The sequence below is a fragment of the Mustelus asterias genome, chromosome 8 (genome assembly GCF_964213995.1).
Source record: "Mustelus asterias chromosome 8, sMusAst1.hap1.1, whole genome shotgun sequence".
Taxonomy (NCBI): domain Eukaryota; kingdom Metazoa; phylum Chordata; class Chondrichthyes; order Carcharhiniformes; family Triakidae; genus Mustelus; species Mustelus asterias.
In genome coordinates, this window is record NC_135808.1 from 74,985,905 (window position 1) to 75,005,343 (window position 19,439).

At 41.7% G+C, this 19,439-nt stretch overlaps 1 protein-coding gene across 2 annotated transcripts in view; it reads left to right on the plus strand.

Moving 5' to 3' along the window:
- Positions 1–19,439, plus strand: part of cdc14ab (cell division cycle 14Ab) — a 145,247-nt gene that overhangs the window by 55,157 nt on the left and 70,651 nt on the right. For both annotated transcript variants that reach the window (XM_078218227.1, XM_078218228.1), the window contains exon 6: positions 14,744–14,810. In XM_078218227.1, coding sequence (XP_078074353.1) covers positions 14,744–14,810 — 67 coding nt within the window. The remainder of the gene's footprint in view (positions 1–14,743; positions 14,811–19,439) is intronic.

Below are 19,439 nucleotides of genomic sequence, written 5' to 3' on the forward strand. Positions count from 1 at the left end.
GTCTCCTGTAATGGCCACCACATCATATTTCCAAGTAGTGATCCACACTCTAAGTTCATCCACTTTGTTCACAACACTCCTTGCGTTAAATAAACCTTCGGTCTGAGCGCTCCCCTTCTCTATCACCTGCCTATCCTCCCTCTCACACTGTCGGCAAGCTTTCTCTATTTGTGAGCTAACCTCCTCTCTCCCAGTCACTTCAATTTGATTCCCACCCCCCAACCATACTAGTTTAAACTCTCCCCAGTAGCCTTAGCAAACCTCCCCACCAGGATATCGGTCCCCCTGGGATTCAAGTGCAACCCGTCCTTATTGAACAGGTCACACCTGCCCCAAAAGAGGTCCCAATGATCCAGAAACCTGAATCCCTGCCCCCTGCTCCAATCCCTCAGCCACGCATTTATCCTCCACCTCATTCCATTCCTACTGTCGCGTGGCACAGGCAGCAATCCCAAGATTACTACCTTTGCGGTCCTTCTTCTCAACTCCCTTTCCAACTCCCTATATTCTCCTTTCAGGACCTCTTCCCTTTTCCTACCTATGTCATTGGTACCAATATGTACCACGACCTCTGGCTCTTCTCCCTCCCACTTCAGGATATCTTGGACGTGATCAGAAACATCCCGGATTCTGGCACCAGGGAGGCAAACTACCATCCGAGTTTCTTGTCTGCATTATAGTCTTTCTTGCTCTATTAGGCCAAAGAATGGGACTACAGGTTTGGTGTGATTTTCACAATGAACTTCTTGATTAGTGAAGGTTGATTTTTGCTTCCTTTCAAGGTTATTAAGAAAACAAAATTACATTTTGTTTTTCTTGTTAAGCCAAGGCACTATTGTGCATGTAGTGTTTTACTACTGAGCATAGATGTGGTACACTGGAAAGAATTTATTGGCAGATATAACCTCATTAGTACTATGCTACAATGTGGGGATAATTTTATTTTAACATTCAGAGATGTGAACCAAGTAAGCAAATCACTTAAGACACAAAATCATCAACTTTGATACTGTAATTCATGCAATTGGATAATGGATGCTGCTTTTTGACAGTTTTAAATGCCTGTCCATCCTTAACCAGTTGCGGTTTCCCTTGCTGGAGACTGTAGAACCATAGAAACATTATGGCACAGAAATGGGCCATTCAGCCCATTGTGTCTGTGTGGCCGAACTGCAAATTCTAATTCCACCTTCTAGTACCCAGTCTAAACCTTGCAGGTTACAGTGTTTAAGGTGCAGATGCAAGTATCTTTTTAAATAAGTTTCTACCTTCACCATCAGACATAGCCCCATATCCCAGGCAACAAATTCCAAGCACCCACCATCCCTGGGTGGTAATTTCTTTTCCCGTGTCCCATCTAATTCTTCTACCAATCACCTTTATTCTTTGCCAGCCGGGAATTGACCTTTCCTGGAAGGGAAAAGGACATCCCTGTCTACTCCTTCACCGCCTCAGCTTCAAGGAAAACAGCCTATCCATTCTTCCCTCGGCTGTGTTTTTCAAACTCTGGCAGCATTCTCGTAAATCTTCTCTGTACTTTTCCAGAGCAATTTTGTCCATGCTGTAAGGTGATGAACAGACTGTGTGTAGAAAACCCCAGCTGTGTCCTGTACTTTAAAAAGGACAAACAAATCAGGGGAAGGAATAAGTGAGCATGGTTAATTGAGAGTCGACGCAGTTGTTGGGAATGAATGATAATTGCATCTGATCTTTTGCTCATTTGTGCACTTTCCAGCTGTGGGGGGTCACACTACCTATAACAGCAATCCTACCTGATTTATTTTGATAGAATCTCTATAAAATCCCTACAAAGAGGCCATTTGGCCCATCAAGTCTGAACTGAATCACCGAAAGAGTATCTTACCCAGGCCCACTCCCCCACCCTATCCCCATAACCCTGCGCATTTGCCAAGGCTAATCCACCTAACCACATCTTTGGACTGTGGGAGGAAACTGGAGCACCTGGAGGAAAACGGCACAGACATGGGGAGAGCGTGCAAACTCCACACGGTCACCCATGGTCAGAATCAAACCCAGTTTCCGAGCGCTATGATGCAGCAGTGCTAACCACTGTGCCACCATGCTGCTCGTTTCTTCTTCTACCAAAGGATACAGACTAATTGGATTGTCCTTATTATCACACTGCTTTAGCTGCTAACTATGGATAGACCACGGATTTATTCTAGCACATCTGATCTGTATTTGCCTCATTTTACATGCCCTAAGCTAGGAGTGTTCAAACGTTTTGTCTTGGGCTGTTAGGGGGGTTGTGTGAACCTTGTGCTGTAGCAACTACATAAAAATCCCAATTAATTTTCATATACTTCATTACTGATACCAACTGATCTTTGTTCTTTGATTTAGGATTTATCTAACATAAAGTTATATAAAAATGAGCCGATATCCACTGATTTTGCATTTTGTTTGCTCTTTTAATTTTTCCCTTCTAATTTGACTTGCAAGTTTCAATGCAGTTATCCTTTTTGTAGAATTGTTGCAATGTTTCAAAATGTTTTACTTGGACAAAACTTTGACTTCTGATTATGAAGAAATTGTGCTTATACACTTTAATGCATAAATTATGATTTAGATCTCCTGAATATAATCATTCATTTGTGGGGGGGGGAAAAAATCTTTTTTTTTAAAAGGTTAACTTGCTAAAAATTATTATTAGAGGTATGACCTATAGGAAAGCAGATGTGCAAGTAAGAGACACGTTAGTCATGATTGAGACTGGGAAGGAACAGTGCAGTGACCTGTGGGTGTTAGACCAGCAACAGTGAAGTGTAGTGCCTGGGTTGCAGTGGTAACTGGGAGTAACCAGAATATGTCACAATGGTTACTATCTAATTACGTATTTGTTTGTGTTGTGATGAAGAATGAAATGCAATGGTTGGTGCCGTGTGGTTGCTTGTCTTAGAACTCTAGACTTCAGCAGGATAAGATGGACTACTTTTGGTTAGATGGAAACTGAACTCTCAGGATGTTTTGCAAATCACTTTTCCATTCTCCCAAACTATCATTTAAAGCTATTGTAATAAAGATCGTAGTTTTCAATGTCAGGCTCTCAAAGGCTAAATGTTTCAGTTTGTTCATTGGTTTAATTTGATTTCAACTACAGGCAAAATAAATTGACCCATAAAGAGCAAGCAAGAAATGCATGAGCTCTGATTACCCAAACTTTGAATTTAGGAAAATGAGATTTAATCCATGTCGCAAGCCATAATTTGTACTGCTGGTTTAAGACCGAGCCTCTCATCTGATTTTCCACCGCAATCTGAAGCTCAAATTTGGGTTCATTTATCTTAAGTAGATCTTGTACTGAGACCTGCTCAAAAGCAGAGCACTTTAAATGCTTGCTGAATATTGTTACATTTTGTTTTCTTTCCAGCTTGTACAGTAATGGAGAAATACATGTTCATGCAGAAAGGAAAATGAAACTAGTGATGCTGTTCTGATGAGTATTTCAAGAAGTATGAAAAAAAAATCACCACTGAAATTAATAAACTTGTGTTTTTATCGGGTAATGTGGTTGCTAATCTGAACATAAGGTCCCACAAACATTAGAGAAATAAAGATCATCCGTTTTAATTACACTAGATAAGAAATAAATGATAGGCAGGAAAGTTGGAGGGCTCACCTACTATTCACATTATACTATGGGATCTTTTATATTCACATGAGAAGATAGGCCTTGGTTTAATGTCACGTGTATAGCACTATCTTTTTAGGATTGCATGAAAGTGTTAGTGCTCTATTCTCTGTGCTATCACTGAAACGCTCAGCCTTTCAATGAAGATAGAGGTTCCCGAGCTTTAAATATTGCATACCTCTTTTCCGATCTATCAGTTGCCCGTGTACCCCTATCAACATACAGGTTTTAATATTTTTATCTCTCTATTCCTAAGAATGTTTTTTTTTAAGTTTATTAGTGTCACAGGTAGGCTTACATTAACACTGCAATGAAGTTACTGTGAAACTCCTCTAGTTGCCACACTCCAGTGCCTGTTTGATTACATAGAGGGAGAATTTAGCATAGCCAATGCACCTAACCAGCACGTCTTTCGGACTGCACGACAAAACCAGAGCACCTGGAGGAAACCGAAGCTGACATGGGGAGAACGTATAGACTCCGCACAGACAGTGACCCACGCTGGGAATTGAACCTGGTCCCTGGCGCTGTGAGGTAGCTGTGCCACCTATGAAATGTATAAATGATAGTACACAACCTATTGGCTCTATAGTTATATTTGTTATTGATGTGATGAATGAGTTTGTTCACACAGGTGCACAATGTTTTGAGTGATAGGTAGTAGTTTGAGTTGCAAGTTGCTCAACAAATTGGACTTTGTAGCATAACGGCATTTTTCTGCGTGAACAATACTTTTGTTAACCTTCTGCACTTGTGCTTTCCCCAACCCCTACTATCCCTCACCTTTAACTTTCAATCACAGTTTTCAAAGTGTTGCCACAGTCCTACTATGTAAATGTTCACTTTTCTATCACTGCACATAACCATGCTGTGGAAGAGATTAAGTGATTATAATAACCTCCATTCCTGTACAATCTTACAGTACAGCATGAGACCTCAACCCAAATCCAGATTATTTATATCTTTAAAAAAAGTGACATCGTTCTCACAAGTCAGAAAACAGTTGTTCATTATGGTATTTATTCCTTAGTTAATTGCATACTCAAGTTTCCATTGTCCATTTAATCCCATGTATTCATTCAATTCTGCCTCTGTGCGGACTGGTTTGATTGGTCAGTTTAAAGGATGAGCATGTTGGTGGGTTTGTTTGGTAGTTGGTGCATAAGGAGGCACCCATGATGGTAGTTGGGGGGTTTGATGAAGAAAACAGTGAAATATCAAGCAGATCCAACAACAAACCTTTGCTGGATAAGTTATTTGTGTGAGGGAAGGGATTGATGGGATGGCATGGGAGGGATGCAAAATAGTGGATAGTTATTTGATGCAAGTTATTTGATCATATTCTTTATGCTAACAATGAAGATTCACTGAATTAGAATGAAAAAGGTTGTTGGGTGAATCAAAACAATACATCAGCATCAATAAGTAGGATGATAACAGGCTATATCTGCCAGAGTTTCTATACAGTCTAATTACGAGGAGTATGTCACTGTACAAACTTAGATTTAAGGAAGGAGAAATTATAATATTGCCACAAAACTTGGATCCTAAACGTGACGATGTCATGGACAAAATTGATAGGAAGCTGTTATCTGCAATAATGTTTAAGGAAATAGCATGTTTATTCTTTGAATACTGTTGAGCTCATCAGATGTATAATTGCCGTTTCAACTTTGTGTGACAGAGGGGCTGCAATAGTTCCAAGCTCTCATTCTATGACTATAAACAAGTGACAAAGCCAGGCACTTCACAAAGTTTGTATTCCCTCATCTATTTTTACACACGGGCCTGAATTTTTAGGATGGCGAAGTGCTCAACCCCTGCCATCCAGAAATTTGGTGGGGAATGCATGCCTGCTAACTCTAGGGGGGACCTCCTATCTGAAGTAAACTTCAGAAAGAGGCACCCCCCCACTGTCCTGCAATCGAACATGAAGACTTTTTCTGTTTTGCACCCCAATCCAACTGCTGCCTGCCAGCCTAAAAATTGATTTGGGACAGGAAAAGGCCCTTAAGTGGCTAGGGACATGGATGGGCTTCTCATCCGAGTCCCTGCCTCCTCCATTGTGAAATTGCGACTGGGTCAGGGCATGTGGTATCCCAAAGGTAATTCCATCCATGTGATTTTATGCCCCTCTTACTAGGCTAAACAACTTTTTCCAAACTGAAGTTTTAATTCTGTTAAAGTCTTGGATGAAAAGAATAAGTAGAAGTCATGTATACTGTTTTTTTTTAAAATTGCAAACATTTTGTCTTAATTCAGCAAACAATTCAATTGGGATGGTCATAAGTTGATGATATAGGCATCCAAGAATCATCCATTTGCAGAGTTAAAATTGGGCCCAAGTTGTCTTTAAATCCATGTCAGCCTTGCCTTATTAACCCATGTTTCTTAAATCATTGATTTCAGTCTCTTTCCAAACCACCAACTTGGACTGAAACAAAATGTGAATTCTTCTCACTCTATTCAGCCCCTACCGCCTGCCTCACCATTAGTAAGATCATGGCTGATCTGATCATGGCCTCAACACCACTTTCCTGTTGCCTGAACCTAGCCAATGACCCAGCCTCCACAGCTTCTGGTGTCAAGAATTCGAAAGATTAGTGACTCTCTGAGCAATTTTTCCTCATCCCTGTTTTAAGGGGGGGATCCTTTGTCTGTTCCCCAGATTCTAGATTCTCTCACGAGATGAAACATCCTCAACATTTACTCTATCATGCCCCCCGGTATCTTTCAATAGGATCATCTCTCATTCTTCTAAACTCCAACCTGCTCAAGCTTTCCTCACAAGACCACCCCTTCATCCAAGGAATCAAACTAGTCAATCTTCTCTTTACTAAAATAAGGCGGCCAAACTGTGCACAGTACTTGAGGTGTGGTCTCACCAATGTCTTGTATAGATGTAGCAAGACTTCTCTACTTTTATATTCTATTCCCGTGGTGATAAAGACCAATATTTCATTTGCCTTCCGGATTACTTGCTAGCTTTTTGAGATTCATGTACAAAGACAATTGGATTCCTCTGAAATCCAGAATTCTGTAAACATCCATTTAAGTAATATATTGGTTTTCTATTTTTCAAACCAAAGTGGACATTTGCATTTTCCAAGTTATAGTAAATTTGTCAGATTTTTCCTCGCATGCTTAATCTATCTGTATCCCTTTGCAGACTTTTGTGTCCTCACAACTTGCTTTTCCATCTATCTTTGTGTTATCAGCAAATTTGGTTACAATATACTCTGTCCCTTCATTTAAGTCATTAATATAGGTTGTAAACAGTTGAGGCCACAGCACTGATCCCTCCCTGTGGGACCCACTAGTTACAGTTTGCCAACTTGAAAATGGCCTATTTCACCTTTCACCTAACTCTAATTAGTCACTCTTCTATCCATGATAATCATGCCCAGCAACATAGCAATGGGCACTTTGTCAAATAACCAACATTCATCTGTTGATTTCCCCTTTATCCTGCTTGTCGTTACATCCTCTTTTCAGAAAACCATTTTGACGCACTCTGCCTAATTCCTTAATAATGGATTCCAGCATTTTCCCAATGACAAGATTATAGGCTAACTGGTTCATAATTTTCTGTTTCTTCCTTTCTTGAATTTGGGTGTATATTTGTTTTTCTTTCCAATTTGCTAAAGCCAGGGAATTTTGAAAGATCGCAACCAGTGCATCCACTATTTTGGCAGGCCCATAGGATGCAGGCGTTCATATCCAGGGACTTGTAAACCGTTACTTCCATTAGTTTCCTGTGATTTTAAGCTTCCCTATTCCCCTTGATTTTCTACTATACTTTGGGATATAAAATACTTGCTTAAACTTTGTCATTTCCTTTTTCCCATTATTAATTCACCAGTCACATACACGTTGGACAAGATATGCACCACCACAAGTAGCCTTGAGATGAAACACCCCGATGCCTTGTTCATCATTGCTGGGGACTTCATTCAGGCCAAGTTCGAGTGTCCTACAAAGATGCCACCAAACATCTCCTGTTCCACCAGAGGCCCAAACATTCTAGACCACTGCTGCACAAATATCAAACATGCTTACCGCTCTATCGCCCGCCCACACTTCGGCAAATCGGACCACAAGGCTGTGCTCCTGCTTCAGCTTACAAGTAAAAACTGAAATGGGAGAATCTGTTAAAGTTGTGCAATGTTGGTCTGAGGAATCGGATGATCTACAATGGGACTGCTTTGAGTCAGTAGACTGGTCAGTAATTAAAAACTCAGCGACCACTACAGTAACTGACTTCATTAGTAAGTGTGTAGAAGATTGTGTGCCAAAGAAGCAAATCTGTGTGTTTCCCAACTGGAAACCATGTTACCAGATATCCACTGCTTGCTGAAGACCAGGTCTGAGGCGTTCAAGTCAGGCGATCCTGATCTATACAAGAAATCCAGACGTGATCTACGGAGATGCATCAAAGATGCCAAAAGACATTACCGGACCAAGCTAGAGACCCAGGCTAGCCACACGGACTCCCACTGACTATGGCAAGATCTGCAAGACATAACAGGTTCCAAGTTGAAGGTGTGTAAAATCGCTGGCATCAATGCATGCCTCCCTGATGAGCTCAACACATTCTATGCCCCTTTTGAGCAAGAGGTCAGTGAGAGCACGCCTTCCACCCCAGAAGCCTCAGACGTACCTGCATCCGAGGTCACCATCGCAGATGTCAGAGTAACCTTCTCGAAAGTCAACCCATGGAAAACGACTGGCCCCGATGGGGAACCCGGGCGAGCACTCAGATCCTGCATGGACCAGCTGGCAGAGGTACTCGTAGACATTTTTAACCCCTCTCTACACAAATCTGAGGTCCCTATCTGCTCCAAGAAGATGACCATCATCCAGGTACCGAAGAAAAGCCAGGCAGCGTGCCTTAATGACTATCGTCTGGTGGTTCTGACATCCATCATTATGAAGTGCTTCGAAAGGTTAGTCATGGCCCCCCAGAAAGCCTGGATCCACTACAGTTCGCCTATTGCCGCAACAGGTCCACAACAAACGCCACCTACCTGGCCCTACTGAGAAACACCTAGATAACAAAGACACTTATGTCAGACTCCTATTCATTGACTATAGCTCAGCCTTCAACACCATTATTCCTACGAACATGTCTTCAAACTCCATGGCCTGGGCTGGGCTCCTCCCTCTGTGACTGGATCTTAGTCTTCCTAACCCACAGACCGCAATCAGCTAGGATAGGCAACAACATCTCTACAATCATTCTCAACACCAGTGTCCCACAAGGCTGTGTCCTGAGCCCCTTTTCAAATTTGCTGTTGACATCAACCGTAGTGGGTCGGATCTCAAACAATGACAGGACGGAGGACAGGAAAACGAGAATATCATGAAGTGGAGTGACGACAATCTCTCCCTCAATAGCAACAAAACAAAAAGGAGATAGTCATCGACTTAAGGAAACATAATGGAGGACATGCCCCGTCTACATCAATAGGGGCAAAATGGAAATGATTGAGAGCTTCAAGTTTTTAGGTGTCCAGATCACCAACAACCTGGTCTCGATGCCGACGCTATAGTTAAAGCCCACCAACGCCTCTACTTTCTCAGGAGGCCAAGGAAATTTGCCATGCCCACTATGACTCTTTCCAACTTTTACAGATGCACCATAGAAAGCATTCTTTCTGATATCACAATTTGGTATGGCTCCTGCTCTGTCCAAAACTGCAAAAAACTACAAAGGCTTGTGAATGAAGCCCAATCCATCACTCAAACCAGCCTCCCATCCAATGACTCTGTCTACACTTCCCACTGCCTTGAAAAAGTAGCCAGCATAATCAAGGACCCCATTCACCCCGGATATGTTTTCTTCCACCTTCCATCGGGAAAAAGATACAAAAGTCTGAGGACGCGTACCAACCGACTCAAAAGCAGCTTCTTCCCTGCTGCTATCAGATGTTTGAATGGACCTCCTTTGTATTAAGTTGATCTTTGTCTGTACCCTAGTTATGATTGTACCACATTCTGTACTCTCTCCTTTCCTTCTCTGTATGGTATGCTTTGTCTACATAGCGCGCAAGAAACAATACTTTTCACTGTATACACTAATACATGTGACAAATCAAATCAACATACCCTAAGGGATCAACATTTACTTCTGCTTCTTCAATCCTTTTTACATACATGTGGAAGCTCTTGCTGTCTGTTTTCATACATATTACCAGTTTACTCAATTTTTCTTCTTATCCTTTTACTGGTTTCTAAAATTTTCCTGCTCTTCAGGTCTTCACAGCATTGTATGCCTTTTAATTTCATATCCTTACAGAGCGCATTCTTCATTCTTTCTCAGTTGAATATATTTACTAGTTATGAAAGATCTGCCATCTTAGCTTTTTAACCTATTTTGCAACCCACAGTAGCCAGTTCTATTGTCATAACTTTGTAATTGCCTATTATTGAGGCTGAAACTAGTACTGTAAATTTCTCCCCCTCTGGCTGATTGAAATTCTAGCATGTTATGATTACTCTTTCCTAAAGGATCCTTTTCCTATGAGTTCTTTAATCTGCCTCTTTCTGTTCTACCTTGTCTAAAGTAGTCTAGTTCTTGGCTGGTTCCACATGGTTCTAAGAAATTGTCCTGAATTCATTCTATGAACTCATCCTCCAAGACTGACTTTGCTAAGGGGAGAGAGTGGCAATGTCACTAGACATGTAATCCAGAATCCAAGGCTTAATACCCTAAGGACACTTGGTTTGAATCCCATGACAGTCAAAAATCTGGAATTGAAACTCAGCTGCCTCACTAATGACACCTAATTTGGGTTGACACCTAATTGTCCTCTGAAATGGCTGGTACAGAAAAGTTAAAAAGGAATATAACTGAACAGACCACCTGGCATTAGACCAGGATGCTCCAAAATCTTCCTTATTAACATTTTGGGGCTTCTGATAAAATTGGGAGAGTTGACCCAAAGATTCATCAGGCAGCAGCCTGACATAGTCACTCTTTCAGAATTGTAACATACAGCCAATGTGCCAGTCACTAACAGGACAGATCCAGCACAGATGAACATGTGAAACGGGAACAGAACAGACGAGGCCCATCAAGCCTGCTCTGTCAATAAGATCACAGCTGACCTGTTTGTGTTTTGAATTCCACATTTCCATCTACCCTGGTTGTGATACAGTGGTATATAGGTGAGAGCAATTTGCTCAACATTGTCCCTGGACCTCCTGAAACCTCAGGGCATCAGATCAAACATCAAACAAGATGACTTTTTTGACCCTAGTATAATAGGTTCTGAGATGCTGTTAAATCCAACGTGCGATTGCTCTCACCACGAGTGCTCAGGGACATTTCTGTCTGACTGGGCTGCAGCAGGTGATGTAAGAGCCAATATGAGGGAAAAACCTGCACCTGCAGGCTACCAGTCCAGGTACCTCTGTTGAAGACAGTATTGGTAAGAGTGACCATTGCAAGTCTTTGAAGTTTATGTCCCATCTTCACACACAGGATAACCTTCATTGTGAAGCAGTACAACTGTGCTAAATGGGATAGATTCAGATCAGATTTAGAAGCTCAAAATTGGGCATCCATAAGGCACAATGGGTCACTAGCAATAAAATTGCATTTAACTGCAATCTGTGATCCCATGAGCATGTTGCTTACTCTACCATCACTATAAAACCAAACTCTAGTTAATAACACTGTAGGAGCAGCACTAAGTATGCCTAAAAATGAGATGTCACTCTGATGAAGCTACATACAGCACGGGGCAACTTGCATGCCAAATAGCAGAAGCAGCATGTGATAAACAGAGTTGAGCAAACCCACAAACAATCTATCATATCAGAGAGTTAGACAGGGTAGATTCAGAAAGAATGTTCCCAATGCTGGGGGAGTTCAGAACTAGGGGTCATAGTTTGAGAATAAGGGACAAACCTTTTGGAACTGAGGTGAGGAGAAACTTCTTCACCCAGAGACTGGTTATTTGTGGAATTCACTACCACAGAATGTAGTTGAGGCTAAAACGTTGTGTGATTTCAAGAAAAAATTGGGTATGGCTCTTGGGGCTAAAGAGGGGGAAAGGGGGAATCAGGATATTGAATTTGATGTTCAGCCGTGATCAAAATGAATGGCAGAGCAGGCTCAAAGGGCCGAATGGTCTACTCCTGCATGTTTCTGTTTTTATCAAAACCCTGCAGTGATGCCACATCTAATCCATGAATGGTGGTGGACAATTAAACAACTGATTGGAGGAGAGGTTTCCACAAGTATCCCCAGCTCAATGATGGGGAAGCCCAACATCAATGCAAAAAACAAAGTTGAAACTTCTGCTACCATTTTCAGCTAGAAGTGCTCAGTGGAAGGTCCACCTTGATTCTTCCTGAGGCGGGGTTGCAGGCATTACCCTAAACATGACAACCGCGCCCAAACCTCCACATCAAACTCTTGTTAAAGAAAATGTTTAAAGAACAACGTACATTGTGTCAAATCCACACAATATTACTTTATTTTGTGCTTACAATGGCCATTGGGAGTGATCAGAAGGATCAGCTCAAAGTTGTCCTGTTATACCCGTCTTTTATACGGTTCATACAAGCATATTCAAGTCTGTACAGATCTAATCGTATCAGCTGTCTTTTGTACAGATCTAATCAGACGAGTGTCTTCAATTCCGTAATGGTCTCCAACCGTTATCTTGTAATTGAATTTGTGTCTATATATGCCCTGTTTGTGAACCCAACTCCCACTCACCTGATGAAGGAGCAGCGCTCCAAAAGCTCGTGCTACCAAATAAATCTGTTGGACTTTAACCTGATGTTGTGAGACTTCTTACTGTCCACAGATGCTGTCAGATCTGCATTTTCTGTTTTCGTATTGCCAATCCCTGATTGATTGTGAGAAGATGGTGGTGAACTGTTGCAGTCCATGTGGTCCAGTTATATGAAAAGTGCCATTAGGAAGAGATTTCCATCATTTTCATCCTGCGATAGTGAAGGAACGGCAGTTATAGTCCGAAGTCAGAATGCAGTGTGATTGGAGGAGAGCCTGTGGGCAGTGGTGTTTCCAATGTGTCTTCTGCCCTTGTCCTCCGTGTTAGAGATTGTGAGTTTTGAAGTACTGTTGAAGAGCCATGGCAAGTTGCTGGGGTGCTTCTTGTATATGGTGTATGAGTGCCAATGGTGGAGGAAGTGAAATTTTGAAATAAAATGTTGGGAACCTGAATTTTTGGAAGCTCTTTATAGTTCCTTAGTTGATTTCTAATGTTAGGGAGAGCAAGATAAATCAGTTTTCAGAGTTTGAAGAAATCAGCAACAATATTGTTCTGTAATATTGTCTTGAGTTTGCATAGAACCCTGGGGGTTGGTTAGCTCAGTTGACTGGACAGCTAGTGTGTGGTTCAGAATAATGGCACAATACTAGGTTCAATCTATTTTTTGGCTGAGGTAGAATTGGGCGAGAGGTGGACTTTCTGCCCTGTAGTAAATTCATTGCCTAAGCTGTGGTTCAATGACCCTGGAATAATTGAGAATCCTACTTTTGAGAAAACTAGAGATGCTATCTGTGCTAAGCTAAGAATGTAAAAACGCAAATTCATATTTTAGTAAGATTTTTCTGGAAAATACCTTTTACTAGTTTTCCAACCATTGAAAATGTAATGTTGTTATTAATGTATACTCTCTTTTTTTTACCTCTGGCATTGATTACTCTGATTTAGCGCAAAATGTTTGCCTTAATTTAACTTGTGAAAATTAACCAAGGCACAAACTGTTTTTATAAGAACTACTTGATTTCCCATTGGGTTGTTCATGTAATAGAACATAGAAAAGCTACAGCACAAACAGGCCCTTCGGCCCACCAAGTTGCGCTGAACATGTCCCTACCTACTAGGCTTACCTATAACCCTCTATCTTTCTTCCATGAACTTATCCAAAAGTCTCTTAAAAGACCCTATCGAATCCGCCTCCACCACCACTACCGGCAGCCGATTCCATGCACCCACCACCCTCTGAGTGAAAAACTTACCCCTAATATCTCCTCTGTACCTACTCCCCAGCACCCTAAACCTGTGACCTCTTGTGGCAACCATTTCAGCCATGGGTAAAAGCCTCTGAGAATCCACTCTATCAATACCTCTCAACGTCTTATACATCTCTATCAGGTCACCTCTCATCCTTCGCCTCTCCAAGGAGAAACATCTTGGATCTAGATCGACCTAGGACACACTTTTGATTTTGGTTGATAGCCTGACCTGTGCTTATCCAGATAATTGCAGGTGCCGAATTGGACTGATTTCATTTTTTGACAATTATTTTGCATTTGTAATGAAATATGGTGCAACAGAAAATAAAAATAGTGATGGGAAGTAATCAGGATTGGGAGCATCTATAGAGAGAGAAACAGTTAACATTTTGAATCAGATTGAAGATGTCAATTTCAGCTCTCTCCACAACTGGTGCTGAATATTTTTAGCACTGTTTTTATTTCAGATTTCCAACACCTGCAGTATTTTTATTTTATGGCTTTAGTTCTATTGGATTTCAATTTTGCACTAAATTCCATTTTCATTTTTTTTCCTTCTGTCCTCTCCTCTCCTGAAGTTTGTGCCTCAAAGTATCATGAGAACTGGAAGTCTTTTGATACTTGGTCATGCTTCACATAAGTCTGGACATTGGTAGGTGAAGAGACATTTGGGGAAAACATTGCTGCTCAAATCTGATCCTATTATCACCCTAGATTGACACATGCCCATTATCCAGCAGGGTTTATTGGATAGTGAACAGGGAATCCCAACTGATTGTCATATCCAGACAGTACCCTCCATGATCAGCTGACTAAACTGAATTGTTTTGAACCTGAGACATTTGTGGTCTGTTTAAATTAGTGCTGAACCTATGTTGCATTTGCTTAGAGTCATCAGGTCAACACTGAATTCAATTCTTCTGAATTTTATGACTGATAATGAATAAGCTAATGGAATGTTGGACCATAATGCGTACTTTTCTTGACTCTATATGAGCTACTTGACAACTATTTTGAAGTCTCAACTGTTTCTGAAGTAAATTGATGACATCATTATAAGAATGTTGCTTAATTTTTCTTTTATTTTGTAGGGATGCCTCCTTTGGAAATTCCACCTATCACCTAACCATTCTCGATTGTTTACATGCAATCAATCAGGTAAGTGGCCCATCATTTCAGGCGTGGGCAGCTTTTTTTTGTTTCTCATCAATTTCATCAGTTAAGTAACTTGGACTCGGAAAGAGGTGGTGATTGATCAAAAATAAGCATTTTGTGAACAACCCAGTGGTAGAAGTAAGCTGAAAACAGAGTACCAGTACCATTTTTTTTTTTCTTTCTCCAAACATGGAACTTTCAGTACTGAAGTCCCAGTTTCCTGATCTTATTCTCATAGTCCTGGGCTCTCAGCTATGTGTGGTTTTAGTGTTTCTCTTCCGAACTGTCTTTGGGGCCATGATATCCCACCCCAACAGGAAGATCAAAACTGGATACCATATTCTAAATTCAAACAAAACCTTGCAGTAAGCTGGGTATCCTCTATTAAGTGGTATTAAAAGACCTAAAATTATTAATTGGTTTAAAGTCTAAAGCTTTGTTTTCCTACTTCCACAACGTTCAATTGTACATCTGCGAATTTGAGATTAGCATGTTGTTTCCTCTTCAAACTGGCAGTGATGTTCTCCCATTTGTGTGTGAAAGATGCATATTATTCAAAAAAAGCCAACTAGATGCCTTTTAAAGTAAGTTTGAGTTGATAAGCAGGAGAACAGAGCCATGGAGTGCTCCTCCTGCTATATGTGGGAAGCTGGGAACATTTTCAGTGCCTGAGGGCAGCATGTGTGCAGGACATGTCTCCGGCTCCAGCTCCTGGAAGTCATGTTTTGGAGCTGGAACAACCGCTGGGGACACTGGAGCATCCGCAAGGCAGAGAGTATTGTGGATAGCACGTATAGAGAGGTGGTCACCCTGCAAACTCCAGAGACAGGAAGGGAATGGGTGACCACCAGGTAGAGCAAGAGTGGCAGGCAGTGCAGGAATCTCCTGTGGCCATTCCCCTGGAAATGGATATATTGCTTTGGATATTGTTGAGGGAATGGCCTCTTGGGAAAGCAGCAACTTGCACTACTATTGGCTCTGCTACACTGAAGAGGAGTAAAAAGCATGGGAATGCAATAGTTATAGGGGATTCAATTGCAAGGGAAACAGATGGGTGTCTTCTGTGGCCACAAATGAGACTCCAGGGTGCAATGTTGCTTGCCTGGTGCTAGGGTCAAGGATGTCTGAGTGACTACAGGACATTCTGGAGGGGGAGGTCGAACAGTGGTCCTGATGCACATTGGCACAAACAGCATGGGCTTTAAAAAAAAAGGTCCTATAAACAGAATGTAGGGAGTTAAGAAGCAAAGTGATAAGTAGGACATCAAAAGGTAGTGATCTCAGGATTATTACCAGTGCCATGTGCTAGTCAGATCAGAAATAAGATATAACAGATGAATATGTGGCTGAAGATAAATGCGAAGGGGAGGATTTCAGATTCTCGGGACTTTGGGACCAGTACAAACTGGACAAGTTGCATCTGGACAGGACCGGGACTGATGTCCTGGAGGGAGTATTTGCTCGAGTGATTGGGGAGGGTTTAAACTAAAATAGCAGGGGATTGGGAACCTATGCAAGGAGTCAGAGGAGGGGGAATTGAGGAAAAGTACAAAAGGGAATAAAAGAAAAGTGATGGGCCAGAATCAAACAGGGCCACAGTGAAAAATAATGGGAATGGGACAAAGAACGTTAAAAAGATAAGCATTCAGGCTGTGTTTTAATGTGTGGAGCATTAGCAATAAAGTGGTGAACTTAATTGTGCAAATAGGTGTAAACCAGTATGATATAGTTGGGATTATGGAGACATGGTTTTAGGGTGACCAGGGACAGGAACTGAACATTCAGCAGTATTTAGGAAGATGGTGGGGTTGCATTGTTGGTTAAAGAGAAAATTAATGCAATACTGATGAAGGATATTTGCTCCCAATGATATGGAATCAGAATGGGTAGAGCTGAGAAACGGAGGCAAAAAAATATTAGTGGAGGTTGTATATAGACCCCCAAACTGTACTGGTGATGCTGGAAGTGGTGTTAAACAGGAAATTAGAGATGCATGTGATAAAAGAACTACTGTATGTGTTGACTCTAATTGGCATATAGATAGATTGGGCTAATCAAATTAGTAACAATGCCAGAGAGGAGGAATTCCTGGACTGTGTAAAGCCACCATAATCCCAGATGACCGTAAGATGCTCTCCCCTTTTGAAGGGGAGAGCTGACTGATGGTAATTTAATCTGAGGATCACCTTGAGAAGGTGGAACAACTTGGCAAGTACAGGAATTGAACCCACACTGTTGTTGCATCGCTCTGCATCACTAACCAGCTGTCCAGTCAACTAAGCTAAACAGTGTGGTTTTGTGGACCAATACGTTGAGGAACTAACTGGAGAACAAGGCCATTCCAGACTGGGTATTGAGTAATGAGTAAGGGATGATTGGCAATCTAGTTGTGCGAGGCCCCTTTGGGATTAGCAACCATTATATGATAGAATTTTTCATGAAGATGGAGTGTGACGCAGTTGATTCTGAGGCTAGGGCTCTGAATCTAAATAAAGGAAACTACGCCGGTAAGAGGCACAACTTGGCTATGGTGGATTGGAGAATGTTATTTAAAGGGATGATGGACAAGCATTAGCAAATAATGCTAATTTGCATGGGTGAACTGCAACAATTGTTTATTTGTCTGGTGCAGAAATTAAATGTGAAAAGTGGCCAAAACATGGCTTACAAGGGAAATTAGAGACTCTATTAGATCCAAGGAAGAAGCATACAAATTGGCCAGAAATAACAGCAGACCTGAGGATTGGCAGAAGCAGGAAAGGGGGACAAAGGGACTAATTAAGAAGGGGAAATGGAGTATGAGAGTAACCTTGCGTGGGAGACAAAAACTGACTATAAAAGCTTCTAGAAAAATGTGAAAAGAAAAAGATTGGGGAACAAAGAAATGGCTGGCCAACTAAATACATTATTTGTGTTTGTGAAGACAGAATCAATATACCAGCGATGTTGGGGACTGCTGGACTTAGTGGGAGGGAGGACTGAAGGAAATCAGCATTAGTAGGAAAATTGGTGGGATTGAAGGTCAATAAATCCCCAGGGCCTGGTCATCTACATCCTAGATACGTAAAGAAGTAACCCTGCAAATAGTGGATGCATTGGTGGTCGTCTTCGAAGGTTCTATAGACTCTGGAACAGTTCCCATGGATTGGAAGGAAGCTGATGTAACCCTGTAACTTAAAAAGGGAGGTAGAGAGGAAACGGAGTTATGGACAAGTCAACCTAATGTAGCTAATGGGGAAAATGCGAGAGTCCATTATAAAAGATTTAATAGCAGAGCACTTGGAAAACAGTGGTAGGATCAGACAGAGTCAGCATGGACTTAACAAAAGGAAAATGATGCTTGACAAATATACTGAAATTCTTTTGTTGTAACTAGTAGAGTTGATGAGGGGGAGCCAATGGATATGGTTTATTTGGATTTTCAGAAAACTTTAGGCAAGGTCCCACAAAAGAGATTAGCATACCAAATTAAACCACCTAGGATAGGGGATGGTGTATTGAGATGGATAGAAAACTGGTTGGCAGTCAGGTAAGAGTAGGAATAAATGGGACTTTTTCCAAATGGCAAGCAGTGATGAGGGGGGGATACCACAGGGATCAGTGCTGGGGGACCCCAGCTATTTACTATATATAAATGATTTAGATGAGGGAACTAAATGCAATATCTCCAAATTTGCAGATGAGACAAAGTTGGGTGGGCTGTTGAGCTGAGAGGAGGATGCAGAGATGCTTCAGTGTGATTTGGACAAGTTGAGTTAGTGGGCAAATGCATGGTGTAATGCGGATAAATGCGAGGTTATCCACTATGGTAACAAAAACAGGAAGGCCGACTATTATCTGAATGGCTTTAGATTGAGAGAAGAATGTACAGTGTGACTTGCGTGTCTTTGTACACCAGTTGCTGAAAGTAAGCATGCAGGTGCAGAAGAAGCCACATGGTGTGTTAGTGAGAGGATTCGTGTACAGGAGCAGCGATGTCTTGCTGTATTTTGTTATAGAGCCTTGGTGAGACTACACACAAGTTACAGCATGGGAGGCCATTCAGCCCATCTTGTCCATGCTAGCCCTAGGACAGCAGGTATTCTTTCTAATCTCACCTTCCTATACCCAGCCCATAGCCCACATCTTACAGCAGTTAAGGTGTAGATCCAGGTAATTTTAGGATCTCTGCATGCAGTTTTGGTGACCTTATCTGAGGAAGGATGTTCTTTCAATGGGGGGGGGGGGGGGCGGTGCAGTGAAGGTTTACCAGACTGATTCCTGGGATGGTGAGACTGATATAGGAGAAAAGATTGAGTTGGTTAGCATTATATTCCCTGGAGTTTAGAAGAATGAAGGGGGATCTCATAGAAACCTATAAAATTCTAACAGGATGAGAGAGGGTAGATACAGGAAGGATGTTCCCACTGGTGGGGGAGTCCAGAACCAGAGGTCACGGTCTGAGGATATGGGGTTAACCATTTAGGACTGAGATTAGGGGAAATTTATTTCCCCAGAGAGTGGCGAATCTGTGGAATTCTCCACCACACACAAGCCGTTAAGGCCAAAGCATTGTTTGTTTTCAAGAAGGAGTTAAATATGGTTCTGGGAGTCAAAGGAATCAAAGGATATGGGGGCGGCGGGGGGGAAGCT